Genomic DNA, 19345 nt, shown 5'->3' on the forward strand with positions numbered 1-19345 from the left:
ACAGACTGCTTGCCTCAACGCCAGCAGGCTGCGCTGGGGAGCAAGCGAGGGAAAATCGCTTTCCTTTCTTCAAAAGGATGGAAGGAGGAAGCGTTGTTAGCTCTGACATAAAGGCCACAGGAAAATTACTGGAATCCTCATCCCACAAATCTGCTTCTGAGAAACATTTACAATTTCCCTAAGCGATACAGTATATGACTATATGTGCAAATATTTAACAAAAACTACTTCCCCTATTGATCAAGCAGGCAGGCATACTCAGAGAAACCAATTAGCACTTGGGCTTTTGAATCAAGAGATTTATTTAGTGCTGAGAGAAAGAACTTGGAATTAATGGGAAGCTTACAAAACACTTTGAAGTACATTTAAAAAAGAAAAAGTTTAATTATTTTTTACTTGACACTGTGATTCATGTTCAAAGCTTCAAAAGAACTTGCTCATACCCTGGCATCGTCCCTTTCAATTTGGGAAACATGGTTTTGGCTTTCCCTCCTCTGCTTCTGAAAAACACAACAGCTAATCTCACTGCTCTAATTAGCGGTGACATCCATTGCAAAGGACCTCAGTCACAACACAGCTCATCCTCTTGGACCCAGTCCGGACCCACAGCCAGCAGGGCCATCCCTATCCCAGGAGCACGCGATCCCAACAGATGAAGCCGGTATTATTGCTCCTGTTCTAGACAGGGAACATGAATCACAGAGAGTTGAAGTGCCCTGCCAAGGACTCGTTCTGCGCTTGTGGCAAGGCGAGATATGGCAGGAGCAGTCAGGTTCCCCCTGCTCTTCCCAGTGTAGCATCGCCAGGAGCACCAGCAGGGAGACCAGGGCAGCACCAGCTCCTCTCTCATCACACCAACAGCACGACTTCCACATGCAAACTGCCCCTCGAGCAGAAATTCACCCTCTCCTGATTTACTGTGTTAGTTGCCAACATAACAGCATAACCTAGCAGCGACCCACTGTCTAGCCTTACCATCCTCAAGGACAGCCACTCCCATCCTGCTTCAATAAAGCCAAAAGAAGGTGCCCCTGGAGTCCCAGGAGCTCAGGACCAGAGGTGTTTAAAAGTAAGATGCAAGTTAATACTAGGACCAAAAACCTAGATGCTGGTTGGGACACCCCTATAAAAAATGATTCCTGCCTGGTGTTTATGTTTATTTAAAACCCTTCTGCCAATGGGAGGATATGCAAGGGAGAGATAGCTGGGCCTGAAAGATGTTCCCTGGATGATTATAGCAGGTTTCAGGCTGATGAGATTGGCAACCTAAAAATCCAGCTGGTGCCCCTTTAAATCTCCTTGAGGCTGACTCAGACCCTAAGGAGAAAAACACTGCACTGCAGTAATTGGCTCTTTAGGGCATCCAGAAAGATTTACATTTAAAGAAGAGGAGAATAGGCTGTAACAGGCCCAAAATCTTGCTGGCAGTAAAGTTTACTAGCTCAGAATTTTTTATTCCCTTTCCTTTTGGACAGGAGGTTATATAAAGCAATTTTTCCAACAGGGCACACAAACCACATCCACTTGTTAAGCAGCTGCAGGTCTCTATCGAGAATAACACGACCTCTCAGCAACCTGATGCGAAGCCCAGAAACGCCCAGCATCGCTGTCCTCAGTGGGGACACAGATTTTAATCCATGAAGGTAAACAGAGCTCAAAGAGCCAGAGAAGCTGCCCCAAATAATTTTCAGATGTTTGAGACCAGACTGGGCAAATCCCAGGAGGTCGCTTGTTAAACACAGCATGGAAGCTGGAAGCATTCACAGCACAAAGACCCCTTCCAGGACAAGCTCTGACTCCATGTGGGCTCCCCCATCTCTAAGGAAGGCAGGGTAAAACCTGTTATGTGGCTGGAAAAAGGGCAAAGACCTTTTCCGAGTTAATCGCTGACAGTAGCCCCATCCACGGTAAAGCATCCAGAGAACAGGGTAGCAAACAGAGCATAGGACGTGGTGTTATATGAATTCCCCATGTGTTTCACAGCCCTGACCAGATCACAGTCCTACTGCAGAGGGCATCAGCCCTAGAAACACTGAGAAGGAAACCATCGCACATGAGAAGATGGCAAAGGCAGCAACCAAGATGGGAAACGCCGTGCCCAAAGCCAGGGTCCCCAAGGCTGCTCTAATGCCAATGCCCAGCTTCAGCCCCCGACTCTGCAAGAAAGCAGCAAGAAGGTGGCTGTCCCTGTGGCTGTTTCTTTGCACAGACTCAGCAGGGAATGGTCTGGCCACGTGGTGGGTGACGGTGCCCATGGATCAGAGAGACAGCAGCTGGGAGAAGCATGAAGGCATGAGGCTGCCAAGAGCCACAGACTTGATGGCATCGTGGTGCCAAAACCACCAGCCAGCACAGCCCCATCATCCAGCTCTTGAAATTCAGCTGGAGTTCTGGCAGGCAGGACTGGATAGCGTGCAAGGAAAGGAAAGATAAGTTCTTCTCGAGGAAGAGAAGTTTCTGTGCACGTGAAAACCTTTGAAACTCTTAATTGCATCCAGTGGATTCAAAGGAAACACTGCACCCTCTCCTCCCAACCATGTCCTCTGCCCTACCACCTCCCACCCTGAAACTCAGGATGGAGGAAAGCATTGCCTCACTCCTCTCATGGAGCCAAGCACCACAGCGAGCCCGGCTTGCTCCAAAACTAGAGCCGTTTCAGCGAAACACTAGCACTTTTCTCACTTTTCACGTACTCTCAGGTTTCAGTGGGAAAGATCCTTTTGCAAAACGATCTTCACAACTCAGCAGAATCACCCGCCGCAACCCGCGTCCTCCTAGCTTGCCATTAGCTTCATCAACACAATCACATGGGCAAGAACAAAAAGAAAGGCAGCAAATCCTTGACTCTGCTCTGAAACTCTGGTTTTAAATTACCGACGCAGGAGTGGGTCTGGGTTGTTAAGTTACTGGGCTCCTCTCGAGTGGAGGGTGCGATACAACAGTGACATCTGATATAATAGCGAGGCCAGATCAGTATGCTGTGTGCTTTTCTCAGTGTGCCCTCCTATTTGCCTCTCTCTTCTCTTAAAAGTGCAATTATTGACATGTTCACCTCCTTAACCATCAGTTTTATATGCTTGCCAATGACTCCAGAACACGTGTAAACAATTATTTTTATTTTCTTGCAAACCAAAAAGTTGAATATTCTTTTGGATAAGCGGACTCGGGTAAATTTTCATGAGCCCTGCTACATAATTTATTAGTTTCTAAACTCTGTAAAACTAAAAGCTCCAGTAAAGTTCAAATAAGTCCGTGATTTCAAAGTAATTTTGAATGGACTATTCCTGTTCCTGCCCAATGTTATTCAGGAGTGCAAAGCATGAAATACAGGGAGGAATGGGGGCACAGAAAAAAGCATCTCCTGTCTCAGATCCGTTGTAGGCTGCAAAACTAAGCATGAGGTCTGCTCAAAAGCTTGCTGCTGCAGCAGGGGAAGCCGTGCACCCATCCTGCTCTCACTGGAGCCAGTGCTGGACCTCGTGCTGCAACGAGGTGAGCAAGCTGGGTCCCTGCACAGCAAAGATGTTTCAAGGCACTGGGACAAAAAGATGCAGGGGAAGCAGCATCCCAAGCGTTTGTGAAGCACTTCATGCACTGCAATACGGGACTCTCCAGAAACAAGAAAATTGGAGACAGAAAAGTTCAGGCAGACAGAAAAGACGGAGAGATGCTTTCTCATTCTCACACATAAAATGAGAGTGGTTTTGCAGCTCCCTGTGCACAGGGCAGCAGGGCAGATAAACAGCAGACCAACCTGCCTTTCTCCCCTCTCTGTCGGCTGGGTTTTAAATACCTCCAAGGAGAAGCTTAGCTTCAGCACCATGATGGCCCCAGCAGACATTTGAGTGCCACCAGCACAAGCGGCTGCACACTCGCACCCCTGAGTGAGCTTCACACCCAGCACAGGTCCCGAACGCAGTGCACAAGCGCACGGCTGTGAGACAACCACTCTGTTTCACGAGCCGCCTGCTGCATCCACCACGCAGGAAAACCATGTCCTCAGAGTCTCCTGTCGAACTCCCCAAGAGGGATAAAGCCCAAATGTGGGCTTGAATTTCATATAGGGTCTCTGAGTGTTACTGAGGAAATGATACCTGATACCCTCTGTGTATATTAAGAAAAAAAGATGGAGTATTACATGAATTTAGGAGAAAGCAATCCTCTTTTTGCATCTAAAAAAAACAACAAAGCCGCACAGAGTAGGAATTAGTGAAAGCTTACAGCTTCAATAATTTAGAAGTTAAGCCTACTTAAATATAAATGACTATGTTTAATTTCAAGGCAGAGTCAGGGAGCTTCTCACATCCCATGCCTGCCTTTGAATGCCAGGCTCAGCAATAACAGACAAAAGCTGTCCACCACCCAGAACAAAGAGCTCCAGGAAATTAAAAGGGGAAAAAAAAAAAGAAAAGAAAATACGGTCTCACTGCTGAGCCCACTCCAGCATGCTGACCAGCAGCTCCCACCACCTCGGTCATGGTCACCAGGCCAGCATTTTGGGGAGCCTGAAAAGCTCTGGGCTGGGAGCAGAGCATCCCGTCCCGTGCAGCTCAGCATCGCTCCCGCCACAGCATCCGTCCCTGTAGCAAGGCTTTCTGCTCCAGCGCTGATTGACATCGACGCAGGAGGATTTATTAAATTCAGCAGAGCGCAGAAACACTTTAGCTCACTGTTAACTGTGTCTAGAGCATACGAACCCACCAAGGGGGGAGGACAAAAACCTCCTCAACACAGAAAAACTTTTAAAGTGCAGCCAAGTACTCTTTAGCGAGGTCAGCAAAACACACCCCAAAGTGAGGAGCCACTGACCTGCCAAGTCACAGCATAAATAAACACATGGGGCAATTTGGACAACAGTAGGCAATAAACCAGGCACAAACTCAACTTACTCAAGTTTTGCTTTCAAAAATTCACTTCTTTCCCTTTCCTTCCCCAAAAATTAAGTACTTTTTTAACGATCCTCATTGCACTGCTGTGCACCCAGGAATCGCAACAGAGTAATGAGACTTGCCTCATTACACCCACTTCACAGATAACTTACATTTTCTGTGAGTTACACTAGCTTCTCCTCCTCCCCATGGCTGCTACGAACCACGTGGCGAGATTTATTATGGGAAGAGCCCACAGCCCTGTTTCCTAAACACCACGGCAGCTAAACTCTGATTAATCTAACACACACTTTTCTCCCTCTGACCATGCTGGGCTGATTGCAAGTTTTTTTAAACAATTCCTATTTTTCTTTATCTTTAAGGCTGCTAAGCAAAGAGGGAGCAGGAGGCACACAGGTATTTCAATGCAGAATAGCATCTTTCTCCTGTTCGTTCTCAGATTAGACCTCTGCTTAAGCAGCAGCACCAGCAGAAGGAAAATATTGTAATTTATCAGCAGGGCGTGCACATAGTCAGTCCAGGGAAGAATGTTTCTGTAGTTCGGCCCTGGTCCGGAGGGTGGTGTTACCGACTGCAGCTGTACGAACCGAGCCAGGCATTACAGGAGAGCACAGTATGTGTAGGTTTAAAGTAGTTAGCTGTCATCCCTACAACTTGCAGCCCAATTTCTCTTTCCTGTAGCTACCATCTTTGCTGACAAACATGACACGTCCACATGGGTGCCACCTCCTGCTCACACCGCAGGTGATAGTTTCGGGGCTGCTCTCTGGGCATGGATGCCATAGTGGTCACCCCATCCCTGCCCAATACCGGCCACTCGGTGAGGGCGGCTGCAGCCCCTCAAAGACCACGGTCCCCTCCCCAGAGGCCACAACTTTGGTTTCCAACTGAAAACACAGCACTGGGGGCACACGCTGGGCCACCTAAGGTGTTGGATAGGCTGGTGTAGAAGTCCATTGCCAAGAACCACCGAACTCCAAAGGGATGAGCAGAGGGGAGATGCAAGCAGCTGAACACTTCCACACTGCACTGGTGGACACATGCTCTGCCCTCCTTGAGCCCCCAGAGCTGTTCAGCTCCCGTTCAGCCTCCACAGTGGCTCGAAGCCACGGGGATGGGCTGAGTGCTGGGCTGGGAACATTGGTGCAGGGCTGAGAAGAGCCGGGAGCAAACAAGAGGAGTGCTGGGGATGAGCGAGAGGAGTTGGGGATAAAGAGGGGTGCTGGGGATCAGAGAGGGGAGAGCTGGGGATCGGAGAGGGGTGTGCTGGGGATGGGAGAGGGGAGAGCCGGGGATCGGAGAGGGTTGCTGGGGATCGGAGAGGGGAGAGCTGAAAATCGGAGAGGGCTGCTGGGGATCGGAGAGGGGAGAGCCGGGGATCGGAGAGGGGAGAGCTGGGGACCGGAGAGGGGAGTGCTGGGGATCGGAGAGGGCTGCTGGGGATCGGAGAGGGGAGAGCTGGGGATCGGAGAGGGGAGCTGGGTATAAAGAGGAGAGCTGGGGACGAAGAGGGGAGTGCTGAGGACGACCACAGGGATCTGGGGAAGAGCAAGGGGGAACGGGGATCAGCCCGGGGAGCTGGGGACGAGCCCGGCAGGAAGGGCGCCCGGGCGGTCGGTGAGAGCGGCGGCGGTGTCCGCAGGTCGCTCCCCGGCTCTTACCTCCGCGGCAGCCGAGCCGCAGCAGCAGCAGCAGCAGCCCCGGCAGGCAGGAGGGCAGCGCGGAGCCCGGCGCGGCCATGGCATCCCTGCGCCCCACGGGGAGGGAGCGGAGGAGGGAGGCGAGAAACACCCCCAGCTGGGCGGGGTGGGGGGGGACGGGGTCGGGGTCGGAGGGGGTGGTAAGGAAAGGGAAGGAGGTGTAAGGTGGGGGGAGGGAAAAAAGCGGATTTGAGCGTCGCTCCCCGCGCGGAGCTCGGCGGGGCGGGGGCGGGCGGGGCGGCGCCATCTGGCGCATCCGCCGGGCGGGGCGGGGACCCTCACCGGCCCCTCGGGGCGCCCCGCCCGCCGCGGGACCTGTCCGCGCGCTGGGCTGCCCGCCAAGGGCCCTGCCAAGGCAGGCTGTCCTGTGATCCTGTGATTCCGTGATCCTGTGCTTTGCTTCCGCCAAAACGTTTAGAGAGACATCATTTACTCCAAGAGGAGTAGGAATTAAGAAGGGACAGAAAGTGTGGGGTATCGCATCCAGTTCTGAAATTCTGTTCTGTCCAGATTATTGTGTCCAGTTCTGGAATCCTCAGCATAAGAAGGATATGGAGCTGTTGGAGCGAGTCCAGAGGAGGCTACAAAGGTGATACGAGGGCTGGAGCACCTCCCGTATGAGGACAGGCTGAGGGAGTTGGACTTGTTCAGCCTAGAGAAGAGAAGGCTCCGAGGAGATCTTATAGCGACCTTCCAGTACCTGAAAGGGCTACAAAAGAGCTGAGGAGGGACTGTTCACAAAGGCTTGCAGTGATAGGACGAGGGACAGTAGGTATAAACTGGAGAGGGGCAGATTTAGAGTAGACATAAGGAGAAATTTCTTCACTCTGAGAGTGGTGAGGCCCTGGCCCAGGTCACCCAGGGAAGCTGTGGCTGCCCCATCCCTGGATGTGTTCAAGACCAGGCTGGATGGGACCTCGAGCAGCCTGATCCAGTGGAAGGTGTCCCTGCCCATGGCAGGAAATGTTGGAACTAGGTGATCTTTAAGGTCCCTTCTAACCTAAACTATTCTATGATTCTGTGATTCTATAAAATCCATTAGGGAGAATAATGAGAAAGAAAAGTTGATTGTCCTGAGACTTTGCATAAGAAGAAGAGAAATTGGAAGGAGCCCATCATTTTGGTTTCTTTTTTCAGACAGAATCTGCTGGTGGCTCAGCTCACTGCACTACTCTGTGCAACGTGGTTCTGGTTGCTGAACACAGCATTCACAATTAATGGATGGAGACTACCTTTAGGGGCTCCGCTCACTGGGACCCCAGCCAACAGAACCCCCTCATGGGGCTCCACTCACAGGGCTCCCCTCACTGGGGGTTACCTCAGCAGTTCCCTTCACTGGGGCTTCCCCAACTGAAGACCTGTCACCAGAGCCACCACACAGTGATCCCCTTATTGGGGTCACCTCCACAGTGCCCCTTCATGGGGTTCACCTCACTGGGGACCTCTCACTGCAGCCCTGATGCCAGAGACCCCTCACCGGGGCTCCCCGCACTGGGGGCAACTCACAGGGCTGCCCTCATCAGAGTCCTCTCATGGGACTCCGCTCACCAAACCCCTATCGCCAGCACCCCCTCACTGGGGCTTATTGGGGTAACCTCATGGGCTCCCTCATCGGGCTGCCCTCATCAGAGCCCCCTCATGGGGTCCATCTCACTGAAGCCACCTCACTGGGGCTCCCCTCACTGGAGCCCTGGCACTAGAGCCCTCTCATGGGGCTCACTTCACCATGGCCACCTCATGGGGCTCCCTTTACAGAGCCCTGTCATGACAGCCCAGTCCTGAGGATCCCTTCACTGAGGCCACATCAAGGGGTTCCCCTCACAGGGCTTCCCTCACCCCAGCCTTGTCACCAGAGTCTTCTCATGGGGCTCTTCACTGGGGCCAACTCACAGGGCTCCTGTTACAAGGTTCCCACAGGAAGCTCAACTCACTGTAGCCCTGTCACCAGAGCCCCTTCACAGGGCACCCTTCACCAAGGGCCATCTCACAGGGCTACTCACACTGCTCAAAGCCACACACTCTTGGCAATGGTATCTGGATCTGCAGTAGCAGACAAGGGCAGGGTCCCATCCCTGAGCTGAGGAGCTGCCTCTTAGGGAGGGATCCGAAGATCTGGCATTGAACCAAGGGAAAACACTGACGAGAGCAAAACTTCCACCTGGTTGCAGCAAGAGTTTCACTTTCAGGCTTTGTTTTGAGGAACAGAACCACCCACTGAGGCAGCAGGCAATGCCTGGAGGTAACTGGTGTCCCCAGGAAGCAGGGCAGAGGGGTCACAGAGCGACAGCCATGGCGGGATCTTGGGGACAGGATCAAAGAGGAGCTTGGCTTGTCCCACCTCTGCACTCCCGATTTTAGACACTATAATAAGGCAACTTAGCTGGGTCAGTCAGATGATGAACCAGCCAGCTCACCCTTGAAGAGGCCTCAGTAAGGAATGAGTCTGCTCCTAAATCCTGCCACAACCCTCAAGAGAATTTGTCTGCCCTCCTGGCATGAAATGAGGATAATGCATCCCCGTGTCCCCACACCCCTAGAACTCACACAGTATATTGCTGCCTCCAGATGACCCTGCCTGAGCCCTTTGGCCCACATTTTCCACGGACACATCACCAGCAGCAGCAGCAGTCAGCTCTACAGTGACGGCTCAAAGTCTTCTGTGCTGTAATTTACTTTTCAGAATAAAAACAGAGCCTGATGGATGAGGTTACTAAACCTCATAACCGTGCCCAGAAACCTGGTGAAAAATCCTTTCTAAAGACAAGCAATGTGTGGCTCCCCTGGATGTTGCACCCTGAGCACGTTGGAGTCAGCTAGCGAGGAAAGAAGACGTCACTACATCTGCTCCACATTAACGCTTCCCTCATTTAGTGGAGGGCTGAGCTGTATGAGGTTGCTTTCAGCCAGGGAAGAATTTGCTCTGGCTCCATCAGCCTCTCAGTAACATCTGAATTTTTGCGCTGTCCCTGACCTTTTGGCACCAACCCTGCTCCTGTTCCCCAGCCGTCTCCCTGGCTCCTCCGGGGGGCCCCACCAGCCAGCAGCCAACCACAAGACACGGGGCTTGTGGCAGCTCCTGGGATGCCACCAGCACCAAGGATGGCTTGTGGGAATTAATAATTTCAAGGGAAACGAAGCACACTGTGTTTTACAGGGCTCATTTTCCTCAGGAACCATAGATTTCAGGTGCTTTTGCTTCCATGTGCAGGCAATGGCCAGGATGGCAACAGCAGGACCCAGGGGAGGTAGCTGCATATTTAGGGCATCAAGAGTTTAGCCCTGCATCTTGCAAACAACACTGGCAACATCACTGGTATCACATTCAAAAATCACAAGTGCAGGTGGATTCACATGAAAAGCCTTGAGATTTCTAAAGGAAAAGGCAGGTTTGGGGCTCTCAGACACCTGAGAGCAGGAATCCAGAGCACTCATATTTTTCTCTGCTCCTCTGTAACCACAAGGGTTAAAAAAAGTTGCTTTGTGTCAGAGGCAGGGATTTGCTTATCACACTGGGAGCAGAAATTGGAGCCTGGGGAAGAGCAGGGGAGTCACAGGAGTGGCAGTGACCAACCCAAAACCAGGATCTAAACCTCTTCCCTGCAGAGAGGTCCTAGGGTCCATCCCTCTGTCCCACAGAGGGGCACAGGATCTGTCCGTCCTCCTTCTCCACAAGGTTATCCTCCATGAGAGCTGACCTCAGAGGTACTGCTCACCACTCACACCTTGCACAGTGAATTTCCATCAGCTTCAGTAGTGCTCCTGATTTACACCAATTAACTACAAACTGAAGTCCCCAAGACACCATTAGTAGTTTCAGCGGATGAAGTGGGAGATTAACTTGTCTGAATTCACTCAATTTATTATTCCATGTATAATTGCGGTTTCCCTGTCTGCTAACAGCCTGTGAGATTTTTGCTTCTGTATGTACACATGGGGTTTTAGCATCTGTTTCGTGGTCAGTGAGCAACAGAGAGGGGAGCCAAAGTCATGGCACCTTCCTCAAGGCATTGAGCTTAGACCAGCAGTGGTGGGATGACCCCAGGACATGCTTCTGCCTGCTGCTTTCCCTAGCAGAAACCCTTTTCCATTTACGTTTGGCTCTATAGGACACAGTTGTTGTGGTGGCAGTAGCCAGCACTTGTCACCAGATGGAGAGGCTTAGCTGCCTGGCCGAGAAGGAGCTGTGTGTTCTCCATTAATTGAAAACGATTGCTTTGAGTGATGCTGCCACCAGCGGAAATGAGTGTGGAGACCCAACGTGAATGATGAAACCCATGATTGTACCTGCCATGCAAATCACAAGTCTGACTGTGCTGATGTAACCAAAGCTCCAGAGTTTTGCTGGAAAGGAGAAGGTTGAAGGATTCCTCCAAGATGCAATTTCTACCACTAGTGTCTGCTGAGCATCCCTGGCCACCCTGATGCATCACACAGTCCCTCACCTCACACTGTACCATTTGGTGGAGGGCTGAGCTGGGCAAAACACTGCACCAGACACTTGAAGCTTACTGAGTTACTCCAGACTAGACAAGACCCCAGCTCGCTGCATCAAATACTGCCAGCTGCACCATGGCATAGTGTACTGAGGTGGCAACGGCTGGGAAGAGAAAGAAATACAAACAAACCCCTTGCTCTTAACTGCACTTCCCTGTGGTCCCAGGTCCCTTGTACCTGCTGCGTCCACCCCTCTTCTCTGTTTGCCCATGTGCTGCCCTGTTTCCAGCCACCCCACTGTGTCCTCTCTCAGCAGCCTCCCACCAGCATCTCATTCTGTGAGCTGAGAGCTGGCAGTGGGATTTGCAGTCACCCATCACCCCTCGAGGTCCTTCCTTGCTCGTTCGTAGGGTTACCTGTCATCAGAAGACAGATTCATCAGAGCTACGCAGTCCGACACAGTTCCCTTTAACACCTATCAGAGAAGTGTGGATTTATTACCTCACTAATGCAGATCAAATGAGATTTTATGGTCCCGTAGTCCTGGCAGCATGAAGTTATAATGGAAACTATCTACTCTAGTAGGGAATGCATCCTAGGAAGACAGGGAGACGCATGGGAGGTTAATAGTGTGTTCTCAGGCACTGCCAGATATTCTCTCGCCAATCCAGCTGGACACAAGCCACTGAGTGTTCAGCCCTCCGCACCATCTGAGAGAAGTCTCACCACTTGTTTGCTAGATGCGTCTGCCTGTTTTTCATATTAAAACATTCCCCATCAAGATAAAGTACAAAACTGGACAGTTTTTTTTTTCTTACAGGAATTAATTCAACATTGAGAAATGAGCGAGCATCAAGAAATACCTAATGAACCCGAATTCTGCATCCACCTGAAATCCCCAAAGGGATGGCTATGGAACCAGGCACCCACCTGAAATCCCACGTTCCCAGCTTCCACCATGACAAGCTTCTGCACTGAACTGGCATGAGTGTGAATCCTGGGTCCTGCTCCCACCACTGCTTCCCACCAGCCAGGCACAGCCTTGCTGCAGAAGGTGCTCCACCACCTGACCTGGGGTTGCCACATGCAGGGTCTTGTTTAGATCCATCCAGAAGGGAGTTACTCAAGGCAAGCAGGAAACTGGATTCAGGTGTTAGGAAGTGCACACAGTGTCCCCTGCTCTGCAAGGCACAGCTCTAGCCAGGCTGACAGTACTGGCAGGGACACCTCGCAGGTCCATCTCCAGCAAACACATGCAGGCAGAGCGCTCTAGGCCAGACTCTCCATGTCTTCAGGGGCAGGGTACAGCAGATCTCCCAGGGTCCAGTCACTCCAAACACTGCTGCAGGATCAGCCTACCATGACAAGACTTTCTCCCAGAGAAAGAGCTGTAACAGACTGAATTGTGAGATAAAGTCCACTCTTTTTAAAAAATATTTTATTAATAACCCATTAGTTAAGGAATATGAGGAAAATGTCTTCTTACACTTTAACACTAAAGAGTATTTGTGGAGTCAGAACAGTCTCTGAAGAAAGAAAGTTATAATGAAGTACAGCAGGGAACCAAACACAGACACAATCTTCAAATGAGATCAAGTTCTGGTTACACATCCTTATGCACTGTGTAGAAAATTAAATGAAATTCCATTTTAAAATATAAGCAAGGGAATACAAAAACAGAAGAATGAGATGGTAGATTTCTGCTGGACTAAACACCTCTTTTCTAACACAAGTATTGATTAGAAAAGACACGATGATCCCTTCAAAACACCTATTTCTAATGAGATCAAAACCATATACAGTGCTCTTTTAAAATGTTTGATTCCTTACAGAGCGTATTTCAAGGGTTGATCTCAGGACTGTTAGCTAGAAATGAAAACATCCTCAAACCCTAGATTGTAAGTTATCTCTTTTGAACTATTTAAACCAGAACTTTGCTGTCTGTTAAGTAAGAAATCAAACCAACAAAAAGTTGAAAGAGATTTTTAGCCAAGTCATGTATTTCAGGAAACAAGGAATTAAAAGAAATAAAAGGATGAGAATCGTGACTCTCGCAGCAGCATGGGGAATATACAGTTGTGTAGCCAAACAGTAACATTAACACTACAAAATTATGCCAGTGAGACAAACCTGACATTTTAACAATGTAAAACAATATACACCAGCAAAAAGTTGAACAGCAATAATCTTTAGTGTTACTGAAACGAAGAAAAGGGAGAATAGGAGCCTGATGCGTGGGAACATAGATTAAGTATGGTGGGTAATTAAAGGTATCAGCAGTTTGTGTGCCTGTGAGAAATCTGCCAGAAAGCTACTTATTTAATGATAAAAAAATATATGCACTGGTTGTTTCAGCTTTACACACAAGACGTGTATTATCTGTCTTCTTCCATTCATTTCTAGCTCAGAGTAGAGAGGTCCCACATGCCCTCAGGACAGGAGGGACCTGGGGTACACACAGTTAGACAAGGACATCCAGCACTCTGCATGGACACATGTTCGTACTGAGAAGGCAGTGCCACTGCCACTGCTCAGCAGTGATCTCCCAGCTCCGAGGGAACTGCCTGGATTTCTGCAGCCAAAGTCTGCCATACCAGTCCACGGCTACCACAGTCCTTGGACATCCAAAGGCTGCCAGCTTCACTTTGGTACAACTTGGTTGTTGTAACAAGATCGGAATAAGCAACAGTGTGAGGAGACCAAGTACTTTTGTGATGTGTAAGCAGAATCGTTTGTACTCCGCTGCATCTCCCTCAAAGCTATTGAAACATGCAACTATGAGAACTTTATGATCTGCTGATCACCCAAGGTGATGCAGGTGAATGATGCCACACTGAATCTGCTTGTGTTGGCTTCAGTGACAGGCAAGGACAGCTTTTTGGCCGATTAGCAATGCTCGCCCTGTGGTGTTACGATTGCTAGTCAGCACGGATAAAGCAGAGGGCGAATGTACAAAGGGCTACCCCAGAAACTGTGGCACACTCCTCAGCCAGTGGCAATACTGCCCAGCTGGAGGGGTTATACCTCTGCAATTGCATCCGCTCCCATAGAACTGGGAATTGCCCTTATTGCCTGCAATAACACTTCACTGCCTGATCTGTAAACCTGCTAAGTCATTAGTTTCACAAAGTCTTGTAGCAGTGAGAACTAATGGTTAATTATGTGCTTCCTCTGCCCAGTTATGGTTTCTTGCCTTTCTAGCTCCTTGCTCTAGCGCACACGTACCAGCTCCTGCCAGTCTGCCGACTGGCACAGATTTCCAATCTTTGTGCCACAGCCCTTCAGAGGCACAGTGCTTCAAGAGCGTGGAACAGCATTTCTGAGAATCCTCAAAATACCAAGCACCAACTGGAGAAACAGAGTAAGTGCAACAAGTGGAAATATACCTGTTTACCAGAATGGTGTATCATGTTGGGAGGAGACACTGTAGGACAGGGAAAGGTGGAATCTCCAATATTCTTCTCATGTGGAGACTTGGATACGCCTCTGCTGAAGAGCTGGAGCTAACAGGGTTTGATGGAGGATTGCAAGGTCACAGGCTGGTCCAGCTCAGCTCCAAACACTGTAATGTGGCTCTGCCCAACAGAAGGAGGAATAGGATGCTGGTGGAGCAAGGCTCTCCTCGCTGCGGCAGTGGTATCTCACTCCAGATTTCACCTCAAAAAAACCCAAAGTCTATCTTCTTTTATGAGATCTCAGATCAGCACAGAGCTCCATGTATGGCTGTGGGGAAAAGAGGATGATAGGCATCTTTTCCCTCATTTTTTAATAAACAAACGTCCAGACACCTGAACCCACCAGGAAGGCAGAATGTTTACCAAACACCCAATGAATGGTTACTGATCAGTTACCCTCAAGGAGCTGGTCCATTCTGTAGCATTCACAGTCAAACGCTTCACGCCTGGAACAGGGCACAGACAGGCTAAGAGGAAGGCAGAACAAAGTTCGCCCCACACCAGAAGGTCAGGCTAAGACATGTCAGCAGCAAGGAGACAGTGTCAGCAAAGAAGAGTCACTGGGTGATGTTCAAACACCATCTATAATAAACCCAGACTGTTACAAGAGAAAAGAATTAATTTTAGTTTTTAAGCTCTGGTCGTTAAAAAATAACCCTAAACCACTTTGGCTGGGACTATCAGTGACTGGAAAATTTCACTGGTTCACCTTTCAGTAAGGCCACTGCTTACAGAATGCTGAGAGCTGCTCTCGGGAAATCAAATTCATCTGAGGTGTCTCCACTTAGGCACGAAAAAGAGAAATCAATGTCCCCGAGATCACAATTTACTTTTGCAATTGTTTGTTCTTTTTTGTCTTTGTTAGTATAAGCTTCTTGAGGAAAGATAGACCCACATCCCACCAGCTGAAGCGGTCTCCTTTGGTCAGCTCCTGCAAAACACAGTCCTACAGAGAAACACAGCCCAATTCTCCAGCTGTGGGGCTGGTGTCCTATAGCGAGACTTAAAAACAAAGCAAGAGAGACATCAGATCTGCAGCACTACGCCTTAAAAAAAAAGAGTCAACAACCAGTGCAAACATCTTCTTTAGAAAAAGGCAGTATAAGAATAAGTTAAAACCTATAATGGGCTATAACAGAAGAGTAGATCAACTGCTTTTTTTCTCCAACAGACATGAGGTAGTTGTGTTGTTAGGGAGGAAAAAAAAAGGAAGCAAGAAGTAGTACAAATGCTACTCTATACCACACGCTACTCCACTTTATAAAATTAAATAATATAAAGATGTTCCAAGGAAATAAAAATACATGTTGTACATTAAAAGGACAGATGTGTACCTAAAATATTAGGTACAAGAACCTACGTAACACAAAGTCCAGGTTGGTGAAATGACCCAGACACTGAAGAAGGTTCTATACAGTACAAGTTGTTAGAGGCACTCGTAGAGTGTGTAATAAAAGGCCACTACATCAGCCTGTTAGTAATAGTTACTGTGGTAGTGCACAAAGACAGACTTATGATCCTTTTAACCACGGGAGGGCAGAAAAGGCTGGTGGTTACAGCTCACTGTGTTTGTGTTGGCTTCCACTCCCCTGTGTGATTCCTCCAACAAAACTCATCCCGACGCTGTGGGCAGTAGGTAGTGCCAAGGCGCTCCCTGGTGATGGGATAGTTGAGAGGAATCGCTTGGTGTGCTGTGCCTCTTCCCAGCATCAGAAGATGTCGTGCCAGTTGCCTCGAGAACTACAGTGCAGTGACAGCCCCAGTCTAACAAAGAACGCACTGTCCTAGCCACGGTTTCACATCAGGCTTTGACATATGGCTCAGTCCTGCTCCCACAAAAAACATCAGCTTCAGCAGGAAGAAGGTGTGCCCTTACCAGTCCTGATTTCCTGGAGGCAGAACGTACAGCTGACAGGTCCTCATCCTATGCTGGTAAGATGCTGCACCTTTTCAGCTCCTGCTGGGTTCAATGAGTCGAGGCACACAGTACCTCACAGGGACAGGCCCTCCTAGCGCTTCTAGCTCTCCCATGATCAAAACCAGATTAGTTCACTCTTCAATGACTGTGGACACATGCCATGTTCTCAGATGCTGAGGATGAACTGGCTAAACCAGAGTTACTATAGAGCTGGACCTCCTCTGGGGCCAGGGAAAGTGACTGGCACTTGACTGGCTGCACATCCTCCCTGCCTTCCTGGATGGAGTCCAAATCTCCACTCTCCACTGAATCCAGACTTTCCCGGTGCCTGTGGAAGCCATTGGTGAGCCCTCGGATGCCAACAGCCTCTGTTTTGTCAGTCTTTCTGCCAGTACACAACACCTTGTCCTGGGCCTGGACCTCAGAATTGCCCGCGCACTCCATCAATACTTGGCTAGCATCTTGCTGGGTGCTGGGAGTGCCAGGAAGAGCCAGCTCTCTGGAGGGGATCTCTTCAGGCTCCTGGTCCTCAGTTTCTGTCTCTTCACTCTCCAGGGTGTGCAGCTGGGAGTCATAGTCTCTGTCAGAGGCTGAAAAGTCAGAATGAACAATGACCTCTGCTTCCACTTGGTGGAGGCTGGTTGGTGGGTGGCTTTTCTTTGCATCATTCTGGTATCAAATGAGGGAAATTGAGGAAAAAAAGAAAAAAAGAGAAGGTAAACTAAATGAAATTCAGATAATTGAGGCTGTGACCCAACCAAGCAATGAAATGTGTGACTTTTTAATCCCACAGAATGAAATGGGATGTACCCCTGCCTCTATTAAGCATTATCTTGATATGCTTCTCAGAACTGAAGTCTTAAGAAGCATCTCAAATCACCTCAGGATTATTGCTCCTATTTCACATTTGGGAAAGCAAGTCCCAAGGGAGTGAAGTGATTTGCCCATGGTTTCTTGGCAGCCTGTGTAGCCATTCGTCCACACTGCTGTCAAAGACCACAATTTTCAAACCTCCCCAGTCGAGTGAAGAATTTCTTCCTAATTTTTTCCTAATCTAACTCTCCCCTCTTCCAATTTAAAGCCACTCCCTCTCATCCTATCACTCCATTCCCTTGTAAAATTCAAGCTCTTTAATTCAGAAAGAAAACAATGAGTTTTCTCTTGCAGCGTTTAAGCAGAGCTTAGGATACAGGGCTCCACAACTCTGGCTAAAAAGCAGGTCATTCTGCTGGATCACCATCCAATAATGGAACAGGCAAATCATTTTGGAAGCTCACACAGTGCTCTCTCAGCAGTCAGCACTCAGACTGTGCACTGAGCATGATTTAGTTGCAAGCAGGTAATTCAAAGTATGGAAGCGAGACCCACGTGTAATTTGCACTTTCTGTTGAAGCCAACTTTGTGTATCATTTACATATTTTAACACTTTTCTCCTTTTGTTGACAAACTCTGATGGGTAAGCTGTGCTGTAAATAATGCCCTGTAATTGGGCTCTAAAACACTGTCTTAACTCTATCCACAACGTTAATTACATCCTGTGTATAATTGATTTTCACACTACTATCTTGGAAGGAAACACAAGTAGGTTACTTAGAAGTACTTGCTGGAGGTGGAGGGTGAACTTTTTAAAGCATTAAGCAAAGAAACCTCCTGGTACAGAGTCAATCTCAGCAGGTGTCAGCTTGCTTTGCTGAGACCGTGGCACAGACATCACCATCCTTGTACAAACTCTCCCAAACACAGGGCTGCATATCTACTTCAATGAATCAGTATCAGAAACAGGGATTCCTTCCAATCTGTGCACTTACATGAAGAAGACAAGTGCAGTGGAAATTGCTCTGCCCTATCCGAGGATGGAGTTTAAATCAACCCTTGATCTTTGACTCCTTTTACAGGCAAAAATGCAATTCCTCCTTCAGGTGAGCACAGTGTAAATCTCAATGACTGTACTGAGCAGACTGTGCTGAGAACTACAGCTCCTAACCTGTTTGCCATTGCAGCTCCTAACTCGTTCACAGGCTGCCTGCTGTGTGACTGCAGCAAAGGCTCAAAGCAGACTGCTGTCGCCTGGCTCCGAGACTGAGACTGCAACAACCAAGCTGTGTGGCCCCACTTGACTGTCACCAAAAGAACAAGCCCACGGCACACACCCTCCAGGTCTGGCTGGAGTCAAGACAGAAGATGAGGGGAGAGCTGAGGCTTTGAACGATTCTCAGAAAAAACAAACAGCTTTTACTCAAATCCCATCAGCCTCGCTGCACACACTCCTATACCTGGCAAAAACGTAAAGCCCAAGACCAGCCAGCTAAAGCCAATTCAGAGGAAAAAACATTTTCTCCTGTGCCGCAAAAAGGAGAAAGGGAGATGCAGAACATAAATGGAAAAAATGCATCAGAACACCCAAGACCATAAACCACCGAAGACACCCACCATCACAGCGTCATAAACCAGTGCTTGTAACAAAAGCTTCTGTCCCGTGCTGGATGGGAGCTTCAGCGATCCGTTCACAGCAGAGAGAGGCTCTTTTGTGATGGTGTCCCCATATCTGGCGATGCTGTTCATCCAGGGCTGGTTGGCTGATTTATTCCATGAAGACTGCACAAGATAAGTGGGAGGAGAAAAGATTCAATTATCACAGACTCTTACCCTTGTAAACCTGAAAAGAGAAGGAGTTTGAAAAACAGAAGTGCAAGCGGGGAAAATACCAGTGTTATATGTGGAGAACACTTCTGATGGCATCAAAATAAAAATACTCGCTGTGACGGACTCACAGGCACCACAGAACAAGCTTTATTGCTCTGTTACGTGTTCTGATGCACAGCAAGATAGAACTTGTCAGATGGTTCACAACTGGTCACATAAGGGGCTTTCCATGGATTCTCAACTTGTGAAGCCAACAGGTACATCATGGCACAAGACACTATTAAAACGTCAACATCCTGCAAAGCT

At 48.9% G+C, this 19345-nt stretch overlaps 2 protein-coding genes across 4 annotated transcripts in view; both read right to left on the minus strand.

The window, feature by feature from the left end:
* The window catches only part of IGDCC3 (immunoglobulin superfamily DCC subclass member 3), a 104190-nt gene extending 97446 nt beyond the window's left edge, over positions 1 to 6744 (minus strand). Inside the window, exon 1 of the mRNA XM_069866384.1 lies at positions 6551 to 6744. Coding sequence (XP_069722485.1) covers positions 6551 to 6629 — 79 coding nt within the window. The 5' untranslated portion in view covers positions 6630 to 6744. The remainder of the gene's footprint in view (positions 1 to 6550) is intronic.
* A 5733-nt stretch (positions 6745 to 12477) lies between these two features.
* The window catches only part of IGDCC4 (immunoglobulin superfamily DCC subclass member 4), a 97625-nt gene continuing 90757 nt past the window's right edge, over positions 12478 to 19345 (minus strand). For all 3 annotated transcript variants that reach the window (XM_069866381.1, XM_069866379.1, XM_069866382.1), the window contains exons 19-20: positions 18827 to 18991; positions 12478 to 17065 (exon numbers count right to left, since the gene is read on the minus strand). In XM_069866381.1, the coding sequence (XP_069722482.1) occupies positions 16535 to 17065; positions 18827 to 18991 (696 nt within the window). In that variant the 3' untranslated portion in view covers positions 12478 to 16534. The remainder of the gene's footprint in view (positions 17066 to 18826; positions 18992 to 19345) is intronic.

The sequence above is a fragment of the Phaenicophaeus curvirostris genome, chromosome 12 (assembly GCF_032191515.1).
Source record: "Phaenicophaeus curvirostris isolate KB17595 chromosome 12, BPBGC_Pcur_1.0, whole genome shotgun sequence".
NCBI classification, from domain to species: domain Eukaryota; kingdom Metazoa; phylum Chordata; class Aves; order Cuculiformes; family Cuculidae; genus Phaenicophaeus; species Phaenicophaeus curvirostris.